This window comes from Pundamilia nyererei, unplaced genomic scaffold, assembly GCF_000239375.1.
Source record: "Pundamilia nyererei isolate P.nyererei 1_Seehausen unplaced genomic scaffold, PunNye1.0 scaffold00015, whole genome shotgun sequence".
NCBI lineage: Eukaryota > Metazoa > Chordata > Actinopteri > Cichliformes > Cichlidae > Pundamilia > Pundamilia nyererei.
In genome coordinates this window covers 4,218,767-4,239,756 of record NW_005187416.1, presented here as the reverse complement: position 1 = coordinate 4,239,756, position 20,990 = coordinate 4,218,767, and the positions used below count along the sequence as shown (strand labels likewise).

The window sequence follows — 20,990 nt, the reverse complement described above, 5'->3', positions numbered from 1 at the left end:
CCTACAAACAATTTCAGTACAATGCCACAAATAAGATTAAATGAAATATTACCCAAATTAATGCTGCTTCATAAATTACCAGGGGGCATCAGCTGAGATGAGATCTGGTGATTCAGAAGGTCGCACCATGTGACTCATATGATTTATTTAAATTCATACTAAATCATTAAACGACTTCCCCCCTTCTCTCTGTGGTAGACAAGTAATTATGTCTCAAGCAATGCTGGATTCCCAAGTTCAGGATAATTTTTTGAAAACTTGCCTTTCTGATTATTTAGCTTTCAGCTCATACACACAAATCGGTCAACGAATTCAATATCAAAGCAACTCTAGCAGTCGTACACACAATCAGGTGCTTCAGGGTCAAAGTTCACGACTTTATAATCTCTCAGTTTCACATGCAGAAGCAACTCGAATATGGCGGGTTTCACATGTGTGCCGACACTTTCAAGCAAAGTTGCAAAAATAAAACTGGACTGATAAGGAGAAGGCAGCGAACGCTCTTAAAGTTTGGCATATTTACGAGGCGTATTTAAAGGCAGCACAGGCCGTCGGCTGTTTAGAGAACTTTCCGGGCTCATAGACGGGATGATGGTGCTGTAGCTTCACTCTGTTGGCTATAAGTACACAACAGAGACTTGTAGTATGAAGAGTAGTCTTAGTTTCTCTTCGGAAAAAAAGAAAGGGAAAAAAGTCATCTGTTGAGGTTGAACCTCCAGCTTCCCTCCTCCCCCCCGCTCTGGTTTAACTCCTCACTCCCCCTAGCGGCGGAGCTCCCAGCCGAAGAGCGTCACAGTGCCGGTGTCGGTCCCCACAGTCGGAGTGAAAGTTGTCTCCGCTCGGAAAAGCGGGGGTTCGGGACTCGCCAGTTCGCACCGCCGTAGCTTCACGCGCTTACTCCCGGAGAGATGAGGCGGAAAGAGAAGAGGCTGCTGCAGTTCGCTGGGCTGCTCATAGCGGCTCTTCTTTTTCTCCCAAATGTCGGGTTGTGGTCTTTGTACAAGGACAGAGTCTTCGACAACTCGCCTGACTCAGTGGACGGTCCGGGCGGCATCCCCCAGATACAGGTAAGGGAGGCTCGGCCGTAGCGGCTTCTGTCGCCGTGTGACCGCGGTGGAGGTGTCCGCGAGAAACACTTCAAATGGGAGTTTGTTCGCACTGAGGAGGCGCAGATTCCGCGGAGTACACACTCCATAGTGCCCCTGTTCTCGCTTCGGAGGGTTTAACCCCGATATATCAAGCTTTTAGCTGCATTCCCATGCTGTGCGTGTGTGTGTGTAACATGACTTGCCAAGATGGACTGTGTTTTAGCGCTGTCTTAGCAGTGGGAAGACAGCGGTTAGAGCGACTTGGATGAACGGGAAGCCACGTAGCTAACCCCGACCTGAGCGTGGCAGTAAACTTACAATAACACAGACTTCAGGAAGTTGTCAAAAAATGTGAAGCTCGCCGTGCTGCGTTCACAGGGTGACAGACGTCAGATCGCGGTTAAAAAGTGCAGGGAAGGGTTACTTTCACGTGATCGTTCCTTTGTATCCAGACTCTGTTCTTTATCACCTACAATGTATCGCTTTATTTAAAGAATATGAAAAGAATCACCTATGTGTAGGCCTGCATAAACGCATGTAGCAAAACGAGGCTCTACAGTCTGCTGGCTAGTTTCAACACAGACGCCCAACCTCTTTTCCCCCCACAGCTCAAGGTATCAGCTTCAAACTGCGTGTACTGCCCAAGTAAGCGAATGACAACCAAAGATGTTCAAATCAGAGTGACATAAACCGTGAAACACTCCCGGGCTTGTCATACTGGGAAGCAGATACGTGGTGGTGGTGGTGTTGTGAATCCATTTTTGAGCGCTCTGTAGAGAAATTGTGCCACAATTTGCAAAATGTTACTCATTGCAGAGCTTCTGCAAGTTCTTGTTTGACAAGATTTTCATGGGCAGCCACTCATGGGAAATAAATGAACATCCTTACAGGCTCTCCGGTCAGAAAGTAGTAGACAACTTTCTAGCTCTGTGAAACTTCACATTTTGCCTAAACACAGTTTTTCCTCAATGCTTTCACATTAGTATGTGTTCAGTGCGTAGGTTCTCATTGGGCCTTCATCTTAAGGTGATGTTGAAGCAGCTGATAAAGTTGGACTGAGATATTTAGCAGTAGCTGCTATGGTTAGCATCAGCTAAAGTGTGAGTAGGAATGTTAGACGCCTGCATGTGTGTAAAAAGAACTTTGCGTTGTTATATCGCAGCATTGTATATGCTGACACAACCCTTTTTTGTGCAGTGAGTCATTTCTTATACATGAAACTGACTGAACCTGATGGGTCACATTTAGAATAGGACAATAGCTTTTAATTGTCATTGTACATGTACAACAGAATTGTAGGTGTTTCCTGTGTCTTTGCAGTAGCCTACATAAATGTAGTGTGATGGCACACACACATAACACTGCTTGAGTGCCATATAGTAGCTTGTTATGCCCCTCTGCGGCTGCACTGCCAGAGACTTTAGGTGTTGTCTGGGTCTAATTGCTGATTGTCTAGCTGGAAAAGCTAACCTCAGGCAGGCCTTTATCCACACCTCGTCAGCTGACACAAAGGCGTGCCTGAGGTTAGCTTTGAGGAGTTGGCACTACTTCTTCTCACCGTGCTTAGGTTATTACGTAATTTAAAATAAAAGCCAATATTTCATCAAACTCTGTCAGTTTCCACTTTATGTTGCAACTTTAAGCTGTGTTGTAACAGTATCTTTGATTTTTTTTGCTCTAAGAGACTATGAGAATTAAACCAACACATTGGTTGTGCAGGCATGCAGTCGTAAAAGACAAGACGCACAGCTGGGGGGGGGGGAGATGCTATGGATGCTACGCATTGGTCACATGCTAATGTGACTAACAATACACAGCTGTGTGGGGTGCTTCTTGAACATCACTGATCCAACGTGTGTGGAGACGTTGCTGGGTACTCTGGCTGCCCAGAAAGACAACAAATGAAAGACTGCCAGAATATTCCTGGTGGAGCTCATGCTCAATAACTTGCATATAGATTTCTGAAAGTAATTATTTGGCTTGTATGGAACACCAAACTAGTGTTACATGATATTTGAGATTTTCTTACATTGTGCATTTGTATCCTAATGTTGTATGGGTAATGTTGTAAATTTGTAACCACATCCTGAAGGTTCAGCAGCTAACAATGACTAATGATATACTATGATGTACTTGGTTTGAAAAGTGCACTAAACTGGCAACCTGTAGAAGCCAAAATAAAAATCTGTTGACAGATGCCTCCACTTTCAGCCTGTAAATGAACATGGGGATAACATGACATTTCTTATCCCCATTGATCAGGTTGCAAAACTATTGCTTGTACGTGGCACTTAACTGGACAGCAACCACTAAAGACAGCCTAATTGGTAAATCAGTCACTTACCCTGTTTTGTGAAAGCAGGAAATCAGTAAACCAGCAATGTGCTTAATATTGCTCCACTCTGCCTCTTGATTCCAGTGCACAATTTGAATTAAATGGTTAACTAATAAAACTGAGACTCGCCCAACTGTAGACTTTTAAAGGGGGAGGAAAAAGTGTAAGATGAGCCAAGCTGAAGGTATCACAGTAGCCTTCACCATTTTCACACGAGTTTTGAATTGAATTTGTCTCAGCAGCCAACAGAATGTTTCTGTAGTAGGGTAGAAGAGTAAAAAGCTTTTGGAAATAATGTCATCAGATTCAGTTAGCATGGGCTGACATAAGTTAAAAAGGAATGAATAAGTGAGAGGCCCAAGCTGATGCTGGGTAAGTTATGTTGGTCCACTTTCCTTTTTTTTTTTTTTCCCAAGAAAATGAAAGGGCCCAACAAATCAAACCACATTTGGTAGACAAAGGCAGCTTCTCTAATTCAAATGAGGCAAAATCTGCTGAATAGAGGCTTTCATGGATGTACGGGCTTGCATGTGTGTTAGTGTGAACTTTGTGGTGGTTGCCGATTGCCAGTTGCCAAGTCTAGCAAACTTGGCTGGAGTGGAGAGGACAGAGAAAAGGCAGCTTTGGTGCATCAGTTAGAACTTCTTTCATATCTCTGAATTAATCAAACCACTTTGCTATTTAGCCTACAGATGTTAATAAATGCCCCCTCAGAAGTCCACAGTGGTGTCTTCTGTGTCTTGTTGTTATCTGTGAATAACATTGCATTGTGGGGATGATAAAGCCAGCCTATTCTGCACAGATCTCTACGGATTACTTTCCCCCGCTCAAGTTTGTATTTGATATCTTAAATGACAAAGAAATGTTTTGAATGGGGATTAAAGGACATCCGCAAGGCAGGGAAAGCCTGTTACATATTAGCAAGCTGTGTGATAACAGCTGTCAGCCGCCACAGCGGTTTGATAAGGGAGTAGACGGCCTGATCTGAAGAATGAAGCCAACTTATATCATTAATAGAAGAGCATTTAATTGCACAAGAATGTTGCAAGTCATTTAACAAGTTCCGTCTTTAACAAAGACGCCAACTCAACTTTTTTGATGTGGCACCTTCAGTGTAGATGGACATGTTCATCCATGGCACTCTGCACTCTGCTAATATAATTCTGTCTGCATCAGGTGCACGTAGTGTAAGCTGTAATCATGTGCCTGTGCATATGGTCTCTGAATGAGTAGTCCACACTGCTCCAGAAAACACAAGCTGGCTTAGCTCTTCCCCACCGTGACAGTGACAGAAAGGTAATTTGCACATTTCCTGGCTCATATTAAGGACTCGTGTTGAAGCAGAGGTGGCTCAGCTTCCTCCTGCCTGCTCCAGCAGTTCAGGTTAAGTGGAGGTTAGAGAAGATGAGAAGAGAGGGTGGAATTAAAAAAAAAAAAAAAGGCTGTGTGGTCTGACCTGCTGCCGGTTGTGCTGAGCAGCTAACTGATTGCATGAGTGGACCGGCTGATAAAAGCATTTATGCTAACTTGCTAAAGCTTTTAATTGTTCTTACACAGCGTTTTGGTATTTTGCTAAAAATGTGTCTTCATAAGCAGAGTTTTGGTCAGGTCTTAACTTCTTCATCAGGAGTGACATCATTGACCTTTCGAACTTAAATACTATTCTTAATGGTCTTGAATATTTTTAAAGCTATTCAAATCAAGTTGCCTGAATTATTTTATTTTATTTTATTTTATTTTATTTTTTTTAAACAAAAATCTCATTTGTAAAGGGGGCCTTTAATGCTCATTTTCAGGAACATACTTTTATCCCCCTTTGGCAGGCAGCACTGTGGACATCCAAGTTTGTGAATACTAGAACTCGAATGGAGCCACGTCAAATTGACACCATAGATTTATCCACTAAAAATCTCAGATGAGTTTGAATATGAGTGACCTTGAGGTCAGGTTTTCTGAGAGTCTTGCCATTACCAAAGAAGGAAGTGACCTAGGATTTTCAAATTGATACCATAGGTGTATCCACTTAAAATGTTGGATGAGATCAAATCTCGGTGATTTTGACTGTAAGGTCAAGTTTTATGAAGATCTCATGAACATGATTACTTGAACGATGCAACGTAGGATTTAGAAATTGATTATCATAGGTGCATCAACTTGGAGGCTAAGGGATAGCCACTATTTTTATCTTTACAGTAGCTTTACTGAAATAGCGTCACATGATTGTGAAAAATAATCTTTATACTCAGGCTTGCTGTAGGCCTTCAGGTCACCCTCTGTCTGTAAGTTCTGCTCTCCTTCTAAGGCTAGTTTTCCTTTAGCTCGGCTTTCTTCTGATTGGCTTCTGCTAGCTCTGTGCTTGCAGCCAGAGTTGAGTGCCTGAGATGGCCAACGTTATTGTCATCATGCTGAGCTGAGATTAGGAAAAAATGTGTAAAGTGATGCATTTAGAGCAGTCTGAATCCTGAGCTTTTGGCTGCGGCCAGCGTGATTATGAATCTGAATAAAAGGTCATTTTAAATGAACAATCTCCAAATGTCTCCGCTTATAGTTTGAGCAAAAACCAAACACAGGGGACAGCTGTACAGCATCTAGCCTTTATTGGTAAACGTGAGTTGGGGTGATGTGCAAGTGTAAGGCAGGTCTTACAGCCTATCACAAGTCTATCACAGGGTTAGAAGAGAGAGACGGAGACAAATTCACACCCACTTACATGCATCTCCGTGGATTGTGGGACAGAGCCGGAGTACCTGGAGAGAACCCACTCGGGCACAGGGAGCACACACAGGAAGCCGTCAGCTTTATGACAGGTTCAGACTCTGCTGTGAGGCAACGCTCCTATTCACTGCACCAACATGCCGCCCACAATTTTTCAGAAAACCTCTGATGATCATTTTATGACTGGGGCTGCTGCTACCAGATGTGCCCAGCTGTTATGTAACAGATAACTATGTTTGGGCCAAGACTTTCCATTCATTGCACCTTTCGCTGATAGAATCTAAGGATGAACGCAGGTAATTAAAGCTAGCGAACATCGAAGGCCTGCTCGAATATCATTGGTCAATCATGCCGGGACTACAAATGACTAAAAGCAGAAACCGGAAAGCTTTGGCACAAAGTGTCATCCCTTGGCTGCAGATTCCTCGCTGCCACTATCTGTTTATAGAGGTGATGATGGAGAGACTCATGCTGTGTTTACTTAGTTTGTCCAACGCCTGGAAACAGCTGGTTAGCAAGAAGAGATGTTCACAAATAGTGTTGCAGTCTGTCAATATTTACTGCCAGTGATAAATGTACTATTACTCAGGCCAGGGGAGTGTCATTGATACAGTATATCGGTTGTGTTTTAATGTCACTGGATATGTGTTACTACGTCAACATCACCATCGCAGTGCTGCTAAAATTACCAGTACTTGTTTTTTGTCTTACAGTTTTGGTTGTCGATTTTTATTTATTTATTATTTTTTTTAAAGAAAGTCTTTGAGGTATGTGTGCACGTTTGCTGATTTTGGCTGATTCACATTTCTGGTAACATCTTTTTACTTTAACCTCTTTTTGACTGTTTTGCATTGGGAAACCTGATTTATAATATTTCTCGGTGTACTGTGGAAGTTATAGAAGTGACACTTTCATTACACGCATACTACATGTAAATGTAGTGATATGAAAACAGGCTGGGTCTTTTTTTCTTTTTATGTGTTAAAGTGTTGATGAAAAACATGTCATAGCGGCAGTGATTTTAGGAAGCTCTGCTCTACACACAGCTCTGATTTTATGGCTCTGAAGTGGTTAAAACTTGAATTTTCACCATTGCAGATACTTATTATGCTGTTTTAGGCGAGTGTGTAAACAACTATGGAGCCACTGATTATGCAGTTATTTAAAATTTTCAATGATCATTAGGACAAATACTGACCTGGAGGAAACTCAAGCCCAGCTGAGCCTAAAACTAGATTGAACTCCATATACTTGTTAGTCGTCCTAGGTCAGGTTCCATTTATACTGGCTCCTGCTAACTGGATGTGATCAGTTCTGATAAGTCCAGAAGATATAGTGTGCACTTGGAAAGAAAGTTGGCCAAGATTCACAACCCTGTCACAGCGAAATGAGAATCATACAGGCTTCTGTACACTGGAGGCTACATTTATGAGCCACACACTATAGGGTGGGTTACTGTTCATTCATCACTGCAGGACCTTGTGCATTTCGCCTCTGACACATGTGCAGTGCGGTACACTCCTTGACTCACACGCACTTGCATATACTGCTTTTACAGTCAGCAGAAGGTCACTCAATGACAGCCTGGTCTTATTAATGAGCAGAGCTCATAGTAAACAAGGACATTTATGTAGAGTGCCTCAGGAAAAGGGGAATCCTAACAGGGGAAAAATATTGCAAGAACATCTTGTTTAAAAATTTTTTTTTTTTTAAACTGCAGTTTGTTGAACCACAGCTTACTGGACAAATTACTCGAGCGCGCTAGTTTCTGTATAAATACCCCCAGTGCTTCAGTCTGATTTTGAATTCCCTGGCTGTCTGCTTGTGATGTATTCCTACCCCACAGTCACAATGCAAATCAGATATTTGTTTGACCCTTCTGTCCTCCAGGCTTCCCACGGGCCTCGAAAAACATTGAAAGTCTGACATTTGTACTTTTGGGGGAAATAAACAAACCTTTGATGCTTTATTTACTTTTTATTAATTCCAAAGAACCATTTACGGGCTGTTATGTAGCTGCGGCTTCACAGACGTATGACTGGACCCAATGAAAGGATTTTAATTGGGAAACTGCATTTTTAACCTACATTGTTATAGACGAGCAAATACTTTAATGGCAGTGTATTGTACGCAGAGACTCTCTGTACATATTAGCATAATGTGGGTGTTACTTATGAAGCCCCTTGAAAAACATAACACGTTAAATAAATGATATCTCCTTTGGCAGCCAAAACTTCTATAGGGAGACGTGTAGAAGTAAGACTTGACATTTTTCTCATCTACAAAACTAAATTCTAGGAACTGGGCCAGCTAGACACAAAGTCATCTAAATGCCCCGGAACGATCGTCTTCAGGGCCTGGTCCCTGCTTTTCCTCAAACTGTTTGACCTGGAGCTATGTGTCTGTTTCCACTGTTGCTATTCTGATAAACATTAAAGTTGAATAAGAGTTTAGCCTTTGGTCCTGTGAAAAAATCTCTTTTCTGCTCTATCGACGTTATGTGGGAGAGAGGGAATGATGTTTCATGCCAATAGCAAGCAGCGATTTCAGAGTGCTCGGGAACCTCGAGGCTGCGCCTACAGGAAATCTGAATCCAAAGTGTGCAGAAACAAAATTGAAATTGAATGGATTTAGGCTGCCCTCGCAAACATGTTCTTGCACCAAAAATACACGCACACAGGTCTGGCCTTCCAGGCACGTTTCTGGAATTGGGAGTAATTTTAGGCTGCACTGAATTTCTTTATTTGACAGCAAGTGTAGGAAATGCAAGCTCTCTGCAATTAAGGAAATCACATCAACGCTCCGAATCCTGTGGGGTTAAGAGCAATTAGAGGGGCTGTGAGTGCAGGATTAAGACAATTTAACATGGTTTATGATAACCGCTGTGCGAGTTCATTACACTGCACACAGCTGTACATTAGGATTTGGTGAAAATAAGAGCTCCGCACTGCATTTATTTTGTACTCGCTGAGGTAATTGCTGAGATCGTGAATGTGGATTTAAAAAAAAAACAAAAAAGAAAGATGAAGAACTTGTTGGACTTTTTTTTTAAATTAGGATTTTTGTGTGCATGTATTGCTTAGTTTTACATTAAAATACTTAATTTTCATATAATCTAACTCCTTACGTGATTTGCTGTGTTGGGCTGTGCATTTAAATAAAATGCTGCCAAGTTCAAAGATACGAGCACTTCTTTGTTGTTGCTAGCATGGTCCTTTACTTTAGCTAGAGCTTAAACACGGATGTGCTGCATTTAGTCACATATTTCATTCTTTAACTTTTCTTTTTTAGCTGATGCACTGAATGCAACACTCTGCTGCTGATTCCAACACGCAAAATTGGCGCATAACCAATGCCAATATTTATTCTGCTTTTGTTTAACGTTTGTATTCCAGTGAAACAACTGTTATTATATGTCATTTACCCGCTGAGTGATCTTTCACCTCTTAATCATGCTATCACCAGCACAAAAACACTCACCCACCGATGACTGTAAATTCCTATATATCGGCTGATTTATGGAGATTGGCGCGCGGGCCGTATGTAGTAAAAAATGCACTGATTGCAGTTTTCTTGGTCATTCTGGTGTTTTTAAACATTAGTAAGTTGCACGATCTTCTCTCACTTCCTCACAACAACAGGAAATAAAGCACTCTCTTCTATAGGAAAGAAGTACAGATAATTAACAGGGGAAATGTTGTGTTTTCTCACTTTTGCCTGACATATTTTACTTTACTAAGCAAAAGTAGGTGCAACAGGTTTGTATAACAAAAAGCCAGTAACTCCATTTTCTGGTGTTTCTAACTTCACAACGTAACGTGATGTCAACTCCTTCTGTTTGTCACTCGGCTCCATAGTTTTCCTTGTTTCTGCTTTGATCCTGTGACTGTTCATAATGAAGCTCCTGGCTTGCGGCTGGCTCTGAGCTCTGGGAAGCTTTAGCTTTAACCACTTTTTCCCTTGTTAGCTGCTTTTAAAATGTCCATGTTGAGCTGTTACAACTCCACGGTTTGCTTCACTAGCAGCTGCCGACCTGTTAGGTGCGACTATTTGCCTGTGACGCGGGCTGTGTGTAAAGCATGAAAGCGCCCAGCATATAAACAGACTTGCGATCACCAGTCTGAGCTGAGAACGCTAAAAATCATCCACCTCTGGTCAATCTCTAATGTGAAAATGTCAGGGGGCATTCTTTTCATATTTACATATAAAAACATACAATGCGTTAAAGTGCAGGCAAACACCTTTGCCATGCTGTGTAACCCCTAGAGGGTGCTAAAAATACAAAGCAGAAACCCCACAGATGTCAAACAGGATGAGGGTACAGAAACTCAAAATATGTTGAAATGACAGTGAAGACTACTGATCATCTCGCAGCCATGAATGATCGAGGTAGGTAACAGAGATGACGTTGTGTTAGCAGCATGCATGTATGATTTATTGATTAGAAATACGAACCAGCAGTGAGACTATGCCACTTGCATCTTATCTGAATCTTCGGTGGGAAGCTGTGACTTCTTTTTCTGGACTTAACGTATGAAAATTGGACAGTTTACTGTTTCGTATGGTAACGATGAGCAGCATATTCTGTTTTTTGTGAAGATGGGAACTGAGAATGTTTTCTGCTTGTTCTGCTGGAAATTAATTAGTTGCACGATCCATCGAGTGCTTGTTTCAGCAAACACTAATGCGATGGTGCTGTTTTCATACAGTTCCACAGAGGGCTTTTTTTTTTTTTCCTGCTCTGCAAAAGCTGAAATTTTCAATGAAATGCAAAATATGTAATAGAAGCAGCGAATTGTAACATGTGGTCGTAGTGAGATTAGAGCGAATCACCCGGCTGCAGGATTTTGCGATCAGGAGAAAAGCTCTTAACATCACTACCTGATGCAGTCTCACTGAGCTGTGGGCTAGCTGTGCTGCTAGACTGGGAAATGAGATTTTATCTTTAATGTGTTAAGCCTCTGGAAATGAGGGAGACTGAGGGGTGAAAGTCATTTGCAAAGACAAGTGGAGTTACTCGCTGCAGTCTCAAGTTGTTGTACTTTATCACTCTGAGCGGAGAGAAAGGAGGGAGGAAGGGAGGGGAGGAAACACCTCAGGAGAAAAAGGCAGAGCACGCGGGTAAAAGAGGTGTTTGTTCACAGTCTGACTTTGTTGGAGAGCGTTTCCTCCCCAGGTTCCTCACACAAGGCAGACGTTGAATCGCTGCTGGCTGCGGCACAGACTGAGCGCGTGCAGAGGCTGCTTTGTATGCCTGGCAGGGATCTGCTGCCCCAGATCAGCACAAGGAGCCAAAAGAGGGACAGGTGCAGCTGAAAGCCTGTGGATACAGAGCAGGGAGTCAGGCTTTTAATTACAGCCACGTGGGTTATGAAGCCGCTTTTTTATGTTCAGATGATTAAGCTAATCCCTGGATGCTAATTTAAGGCCCGCACTGTACTTCACTGTGCTGAGCCTCACACAGAAGAAGGTGCACTGTTTTATGTGGACTGTATAATATGTATTTATTTATATAATTAGAGTGGCCTATTTCTAACATAAATTTGTCTTTAAATCTACATAAAGTCACACTAACCACTGGTCAGGTGTTTTAATTTCCCCTTTCAGAGATTTTTCCAGAAACTGTTCTTCCGTATTATTTCACATAGAAACGGTGGCCTGAATCATTTAATCACTGATGCAATAGTTTTTCTGTTAGTTTTAAACACAAGCAGAAAACCTGCGTTATAAACTCTGGAACTTTAAAAAATCTCAGCACAGAAATGAATGATTATATTGAATTAGTTCCTATTAGGTTATCGCTGAGTGTTGTTTGATTGGATACTGTTTGTGTGGTACTAATTTGGTGTCAGACCACCTTAAGAATTCCACTCAATGGATAAATAGTTGGAATTGTGTCACAGGTTGGGACTGCCCTCCTATCTTTTGTGTTGAGCTTGAATACAGACAATGAGTCTCAGCATGCAGTAGCAGCCAGTGGGGAAACCCTGGACTGAAGGCATTTGTGTAATGGGTGTTGACTTGTTCCCTCATGAAGACGACCTTTGATGACCTTCCTGTACCCTTAATGAGGAGCTTTGGCACCTTAAATATATTAATAAAGTTATGGCTTAATGGCCATTAGAATACACTCTGAATTTTTTCCAAGGGTAGCTGTAGAGGCAGATACTGTCACTAGTTCTGATGCTATTAGCAGACTTGAAATGTGACGTGTTTCTCCTAGTAGGGTTTTAAGAGGTAAAGTGTAAAATACTGTAGGACAAAGCACCAGTGTTGACACCCCTGTTCTAGGTTATTCTTGAGTGAGTGTCATGTTGCTATATTTGCTGCAGACACCATCATTTAATAGCGTATGTTACACCCACCTGTTTTCTTTTTGGAGCCAGGTTTGTAAAAGTGCAGCTGCAGGCCAGTGGCAGGCCTTGGTAATGTATTATAGTTCTGCAAACCCAATAAGGAAAGATTTCATGCTGTGCTATGATATAGCAGATCTGACAATAAGACAAGAGGAGCATTTCTCAGCAATTTCTGCTGTCTTCTTCCGGCCATAATATAGACTAAAACTTCCTAACACTGACAAATAAAAAATGTACAAGCTGCTGATGGTTTTAAAAAGCAAAAAGAACCAAACAGAAATGAACACAGGCTGACGGATGCTAGTATAAAGCAACACTCTGGTTACTCACATTATATTTATATTTTGTACTGAAAGTGTTTGACTGCCACAAAGAAGAAGAGAACACAATGATAATCCGGCTCTTAAAATTGGTACTCAAAGCGTAGAGAACCTTTTTTTTTTCCCCCGTTTAAAAACCGTAATAATGATGCAGAATGTTGTTGTGGTTTTGTTTTTCTCTTCTGCTTCAGTTTTGCTTCTGGAGGTGTCAGCGGGTGGGCTGAACATGCACACATGCATCCACCCACCGTTTGGTAATGTATCAGGTTTCTGGGTGATTTTAAAATATGACCCAACCCTAATCTACACTAACCAAACAGCTTGCTGTTGCCATCTGGATTACCGTACCATGAGAATGGATGAAATGTTTTCAGTGAATGGAAATCCCAAAGCTTCCTGTCCAAACCATTACCGATGTGTCTGTGCCGGTGGGCGATGGGGAAATATTTTCAGACTGCCAGCGAGCTATTGTTGCAGGTTATCTGTCCCGCTCCAAACGCTGCCTACATTGTAGATTATCTGTGTTTGTTACATTAACCATGTGAACACCGGCTCTGCCCCTTGTACTCATTATCAGCTGCTTGTAATTGTGATGAAGTAGGAATTAAAGGTCACCTACTGCTAACTGCACTAGCCATTAGTGTTACTCATCAGCTGAATTCCTGAACTGTAAAACGTTCCTGATTAACTCGTAGCACTGAGAATATGTTATTAACTGTTGCTTGAGCTCTTCTTCAGACCAGGTTGTCGGTGTTGTGTTTGCTCACAGAGCACAGACTCTGTTTCCTTTTTCTTTGCTGCAAAAACTCAGTGTGCACTTGACCACAACGCCTGACTTGTGATGAGTTTATCTTTCTCAAGGGAAAATGCACCATTGTAGTTTTTCTAGAGAGATTATTTTTGTTTTTGCTTGTGTTCTTTCAGTGTTGAGCTTTAAAGTGTGAAGTGTGTGTGCCTTTCTGCAGCATGTTCTCTGAGTCTGTGCCTTTTAAAGGTACTCCGCTGTGGGCTTTGTGCATATGAGATAAAAAGCTCTGTGTGTGTGCGCACAAGCACAAAAGACAAAGCAAGATCTTTTCTACATCACCTGCCTGGCTGCACAGCAGTAAAGATAAGTTGATAAGGCAAACTGCAGGCATGGCAGTTAAGTCAGCCAAGCATCATGGAGGAGGAGGGCAGGCGTCGGCGTCCTTAGCACGTGATCCACTTCATTTGAGGCAGGTTGCTGCTATGGTATGTTTTTCTCATTCAGCTGTGTCCATTAACAACTGAGCAGAACCTCAGAGCACTGCGGTGTGTTCACATGCCTTTCAGTATTGTGGTTATTCTCCTCTCTGGGGAGGAATGTGAATCAGAAATGCCAGTGGGAAATCCGGCTTCCTTTTCCAGGTTCAAGGATTAAGAATAAGTCAGTGAAATAAATGTGGATTTCTATGAGAGAAACACATTACACGGCTTATAAAGACTTCCTGACTGAATTTATTCAGGTCCTCCAATATTTATTTTTTTCTCACAAAATTTACATAAAAAAAGTTTTTGCAGAGCGAAAGCACTGCCTCGGCAGGAGCATAGCTGAACCATGGCACAACTAAGACTGTAGTGAAAGACAACTGGTTATATAATGGTGCTCATAATTGAATAAGTGTTTCCCCAGATTGTTCAGTGATAGAACCAGAAATGTAGGGGTTTGTTTTTCAACACTTCTGAATACTTAAAACACAAAACTCATGTCTAGTGTTGAAGTGATAATGGCTGATACTGCATTATATTGAACAGTCTAATATTCTGACCCATAAACGAGGGGGGCACAATATTAAAAAACCAAGACCTTACCTGATTTCAATTATGACACCCTATTCCTCTTCAGCACGTCTCCTTGGCTGGCAGTGCACTGCTTCTAGTGCTCCTGCTTTAGTTCACTTCCTGGAAGAATGACCACTTGCGTTTGAGCATGTGAGCATCCCCCCCCCACCACCGACCACACACACACACACACACACACACACACACACACACACACACACACACACACACAAAAAACCCTGCTTATTCATTGTGGCAAATCCTCTAGACTTTGTAGTCAAATTCTGCATGGACAGTCTGGCCACTGGTTAGCCTGCTTAGCTTCTGGGGCTAACCGGCAATCATCCAAAAAAGTGTAGCATTCCCCCCTCAGCTCGCCAATGAGACAATAGAACAGGGACTACAAATGTAAATGGCGCCAACGCCCCTTGCCTATGTTCATTACTATAATGCCATAACTGCCCAACCTAAGTTTGGAGTCCATATTAGTGAGATAAGGATTTTTTAATTTATTTTTTAAATTAAATTTTATTTATTTAATTATTAAAACCATTGACTCACTTTTTCATTCGCAAGACTCTTCGCTTAATGCTTGTCATTATCAGCATACTGGATTTATTAAAGGATCATTTTTCAGCACTAGAGTTGTCGCAATGAAACTATTAACACAGCAGTATTAAAAGCATACATTTCTCCATCCTGCTTTCAGTAACACCTGATTAAATTCAAGGAAAAAAAGAAAAAAAAATCTGAAAAACCTGCTCGCATATAGAGCCCGGTGGGAGCAGGTGTTGTGTTGTAAAAGCTTCCAGCGTTCCTGCATAGCCTGATTATCCAGAATAATCCATGTATGAATGAATGTAAACATAGCAACGAAGGCTTCGGCTCTCTCCTCGGTGGCACATCAGCAGCTGCTTCTTGCATAGCTTTGTCGAGCTTGCCTCGCTTGCATTCCCACAGTCGTGATTCATGCCATCAAGTTTCCAGAATGAAACCTTTCTTCTCTCACCATTAGGCTATTGCCATCCCGGTTCCCTGTGAAGTGTGATGCCTTCATTTCATTTCTGACAGACTGTGGTGCAATAGATGTTTCCTCTAGTTCAGACGGCTTCAGAGGGCTGGTTTGAACTGAGGTAGTCGGCCTCGTTTCCTAGTCTTAAAGTACTTTTTTTTTTTTTTTTTTTCTCCTCACACTGCAAAAAAGGCTGCCACCACACCAGCACTTCTGAACAGCTGTTTGAAGATTGACATGCTGTCTCTGGAAGAAATTGCTGCATTTTTTGCTCTGCTGGACCATGGCCTTTCTTACTGAGCCACTCACCAAAACAGCAGATGATGTCACTGCCAGAATTCATGAGATTTGAATTGTGTGTATAAATATATATAAAAAAGAAACACCGCCACCAACAGCAGCAGCCTACTGGGCTTGAATTATAGTATGGAGAACATGTCCTATTTTCCTTGTCTAGGTAAAGTGAATAAATTGATTAGTTATGCAAGCTGTGTGGGTGAGGAAAAGATAAAATAAGCAATAAATGTTAAGATTTATTTCTAAGCTGAGGCAATATGGTAGCTGATGCAATGTACAACAAGTCCAGTTTAATGTCAGCACCCTGTCGCCTATCAGCTGCTTTGCATTGAGCAACTTTTTGCCGTTTTCTTTCTGCAAAATTGCTCCAGATACCCGTTACTTGTACGATTTGTGGTATTATGGACATAGTTTAACATTTGTTAACACGTATACTAGAACAAGAAACCATGAATGCAAATCACTAAATAAACCAGTGAGCCACTCAGTAACTGGAAGGTCAAGAAGATCAGCACGAGTTGCTGTTGCTAGTTGGCACAACGTTTTCTTTCCTCTCTCTCCTCAGGTTTGCCAAGCTGAACCAGCATGACAGTCGTCACTAGTGGGGATAGTTACAAAGCTTTCTTCGTTATGAATTGGCATACATGTTTTTATTGAACATTTGAGGAACTAGCAAAAAAAACACAAACTCTTGTAGAGGACACAAAGTCCGAGATGGAAACGACAAGGAGCAGGTGCATCTAGTACAGGTAGAGCTGCTGCAAAAACCCACAGAGTTCAGCAGCCAGCGCAACAAATTCTGGATCCTTGGCTTTTAGTTGGAAGTTAGCAGCACATCCTGCGTCCAATGTGAAAGGACCTTTATGCTGCGCACTGTGACTAACGGCCATGGTCCCAGGTCAGCCCTGACTTTGTGTTAAACTAATCCTAAAGTAATAATGGTATTTCTAACCACTGATATACTAAAACTTTATCCTTTCAACAGCTGCTGAAAGTCAGGGGATCTAACTGCTATCGGATATTTGTATATCCAGCTTCAAACTGTATTACCCTTCAAGGACCTGCAGTTCAAAAAAGCGCCCCTCCGACAGCCAAACCATCTGTTCTCTTATTTGATAGTTAAATTTGTGATTGATATGACATTGGCCAATCAGATGAAAGGAAGAAAAATAGGGTCAAAATTCGTACTTGTAACTTGCAGAGTTTCACCCGTATTTTTCGGCTAAGTCCACACACAAATTCTTTTTACACATACAAAACTGATTTACAAGTACAAAATATTTATGACCACAATTTGAGCCCATAGATGTCTGCCTTCTAGGAAATGATGAGCACAGAGCTGATTGGTGAATCACCTGTGTTGCTGCATGTGGAAATGGGATTTGAGTTTCTTTCAGCTATGAACGGTTGACTGGCACGTATGAATTAAGCTCATGACAAATATGTCATGCTGCGTGAAAAATAACTCATCATCTTAGCTGTCATTTAATTTTACCATCCTGCCCCTGAGAAGATCCCACACGCCTTTAGTGTCAGCATGTTTCCAATTCTACTGGCAGCAGTTCAGCTTCTATAAAAGTCGGATAAATAATCTCGACGACACCCAGCCTCAGTGGTTAATGTCTTTGCTTAATGTTTACAGGTTTTTTTCTTTCTGCACATTAATGAATAAGAAAAATACTGTTGATGTGAAATGAAAATGCAATCTTAATCTCTCAAAGTAATAATGATTTTTATTTTGTATTTTAATTAAGATTACACCATGCCATTTAGGAAAATTGCTGCTTTCATAGAAGGAGGCAAACTTTTTCTTTAGCGAAACCTTCTACTGCCCTTCTTGAGCAAACCAAATGATAAGGAATGATGGCAACAAAGTCTGTGTAACCTTTAGAAAATGCTAATTGCTCTGCATAACTGGGGGGAACAAAGAGCGAACCACGGTTCTAACAGGCTAAATCGTTGAGTGCGTTAAATGCCCTGCATTATTTGTCAAATGGTATTTCATTTGTGTAGCTCGAAATATTAAAGCATAAAGTGGGATGACTTTCCAGAAGTCTCTGCTGAGGTCAATATTTTTCTTTTTGAGTCTAAAATTGTCCTGTAAGAAAAATGGTAACTAGCTGCATCTATGAATCACCGAACTTTCTGTAACTGATCAATCCTTTGATTTGAAGAGGGGAAAAATATATTAATGACTATTCTACTCAAACCCTAGAATAATAAACATCCTGAGGGTGGTTTTTTTTTATTTTTTTTATTTTATTTTATTTTTTTTGGTTCAATGTTGTTTTTAGAAAAGCTACTGATAATTGAAGGGAGGTTAATCCCTTATTAAGGAATCAGCTTAAATTATTATTGTTGAACACCCGTATTCACAAACCAGTAGAGTGGAAACTACTGTGTAAAAGTATAAATGTGAACTTTTCATTTTTTTTATTTGAATCTTATATCTCCTTCCCCATTTCTTCTTCCATTGTTGGGTCCCTTCATTGCTTAGGGGAACTGGTGCTTGTCATTTGTCTCTGTACCCAGCCCTGATGTGTGCAGCAGGCTGAAACAAATTTGTAGATGTTCAACTTGTTATTCTATTATGAGCCAGCCACTGAATAGGGTCTTTCTAAATATTCACAAAGCGTTGCCTCTCCCTACTTTGTTTCACATTATGTTCTCATATTGGACTGTTGTCTGCTGAACCTCGAGCTATCATCCGGTGGCCTGATTGTCCCTTTACTGAAAAATGTTGATAATTGCCTTCCAGTGGAGCTGTAAAAGCTCTCCCTGCTGAGTCCATTGATTGGCTCTTTCTAACCAGTAGTGGGAAGGAGCAACTTGCCTGGGGCTCTCTGGCTCTGCACAGCACAGTAAGCTTGGCATGGCTTGGCGAAGCAGCCGTAGGGAGATGTATGGAGGGATGCTTGCAGGATTAGGGGCGCTGAGAACTGATTTGCTGATCATTATGTAAGCCACATCTGTCCTCTGTCCCCTCAGTGGCAGCCGGCCTCCCACGCTGAACACAGCCAAACCCGGCAGCAACGTGAAGCGATGAGACTGAGTTCTGCTTACAGAGTGGAAGCCAGGGGATGAGGCGGGGGGGCGCTGAACATTGTCCTGGCTACTCGTCAGGAAAAAACATGAAGCAGCACGAAGATAGGGGTAGCTGGAAAAATGATATCCATATAATGGTGCTTTTAATTTTAGTATAAAAGCCTGCAAATGGATGTAGTAAATCATATTATCTTTGATTTAATGCTGTAAGAAAGTTGTTTTGTTCAACAATTTGTCTATATTTTATCATTTAGTCTGGAATTGTCATGACTGTTGATTATTCAAATAGTCACGATAGTCATGGCTCGTTTGAAATTTTACCGCATTTTGCTTTCAGAACTACCTAAATGTTTTCAGATCCTCCTTCTGGGTTGCTGAAGATTTGTCATCTGCAATTCCATCACATCCCATTAGTTTGAGATTATTTGAGCTTTGTGACCTAGTATCCTTCTTGAGGCAGCCATTCTAACATGGGTACACTGTGGTCATAAAGTAATAGACACGATGAAGAGAAATAGACCTTCATATGATGCTCACCTGGTAGCATGGGGCCAAAACACTCATGTAGACAACTTGCTGGAAAAATGCCTCCTTTTGGTTTTCTGCAAAAGGAATGATATGTAGCGTGACAGGACAGAAATTTATTGCCTTGCTTAAGGATACCACATCAGTGCACGTGGTTTCTATCGCTGTACCTTGATTGGATGTAGGACTGAAAGCAGTTTGTGCTTTTGCATTTAAAAAAAAAACAAAACAACGAGGACCGTGGGATGACGACATCTAGCTCAGTTGGATCAACAAAATGCTCTTTGAGCTGGCAGTATTATAGTAGTGTAAAGTATTTCCATTCATTCACTTGCTCAGATGGGATATTAAGGAGCTTATCTGAATGTGTTTTCTCTGATAGGTTTGGACAAGAGCCAACAAAGGCTGTGATCACAGCCATGGCATTACTATTGGAGTGCCTTAAACATCCATTATATTATCTGTCCTCTGATAATTACGTTCTTTTAAATGGCACGGTGTAATCTAAAACCTTTCTAGAAACAAGTCCTGTCACTTGGCAATCATCTCAGTAATACCTCTTGGCAAATTTTTGGGCAGTTTTGTTTTTTAAGCATTATCTAAATTAACTAACTTCAATGGTTATCCTAAAAAACAGACTGCATGTGTTAAATTGCCAATTTCCTGACCTTGGTCCAATTTAGGGATTTATTACTGTTAGTTTACCAGGAAGTCCCGTTGAGATCACAATCTCACAATCAAAGTGTGATCTGGGCTAGGTAGCTGAAATACAACCCGACATATCTCAAAAATGGTACAAATACAACAAAAAAATATAAAATCTGTAACAAAATGCACTATATATAATATCCATAACATAAAACGTTAAGTGGCTTCATGAAACAAACATTCATAAGTCTGCATCCGTATAACTTCATTCATGTTCAAATTTAGGCCTTTCTGTAAAGTATTCCATGTCCGACGTGCATACTCAGAAAATGCCATTTTCCCAAGATCTGTCAGAACTCTTGGTTCATAAAAACAAACCATTCAGAGAGTGAAGCTGGTGACTATTGGTACTGGGAACAGGGATGGGTATATAGGTAAACTATTAGTCTAGCCATTTAGAGGAAAATATACAAGTGCTGTTTTCTTTCATTGGTTAGTCAATGCCAACATGAAAAATCATAAGACATGCAATTATGAATCAGAGACTTTGCATTTGTAATCAAGCATGGTTTTAAAATTCTGGTCCCCTCAACCAGATTGTTGCATTCCTTGCTGTTGCAGAATCCTTCCATAGATTCCAGTACCTCTCTCACAGAGTCTTTGGTGTAATTTCTCTTGTTCAACTGCATTCCTCAGTCTCTTCATTAATAGATGTATATTTCATCTGGTACAAATTTTTTTTTTAGTACCTTCAAACTGTCTTCACATTAATGAACTAGATAAAACACTGACAGTTTGTTTTTTTTAATTGCAAAATAAACATCATGCAAGCGGTGAAACTGTTCA

The 20,990-nt window shown here is 41.2% G+C and overlaps 1 protein-coding gene across 1 annotated transcript in view; it reads left to right on the top strand.

Moving 5' to 3' along the window:
• The first annotated feature begins 426 nt into the window (after nt 1–426).
• Nucleotides 427–20,990, top strand: part of galnt10 (UDP-N-acetyl-alpha-D-galactosamine:polypeptide N-acetylgalactosaminyltransferase 10 (GalNAc-T10)) — a 119,510-nt gene continuing 98,946 nt past the window's right edge. The window contains exon 1 of the mRNA XM_005725442.1: nt 427–1,067. Coding sequence (XP_005725499.1) covers nt 909–1,067 — 159 coding nt within the window. The 5' untranslated portion in view covers nt 427–908. The remainder of the gene's footprint in view (nt 1,068–20,990) is intronic.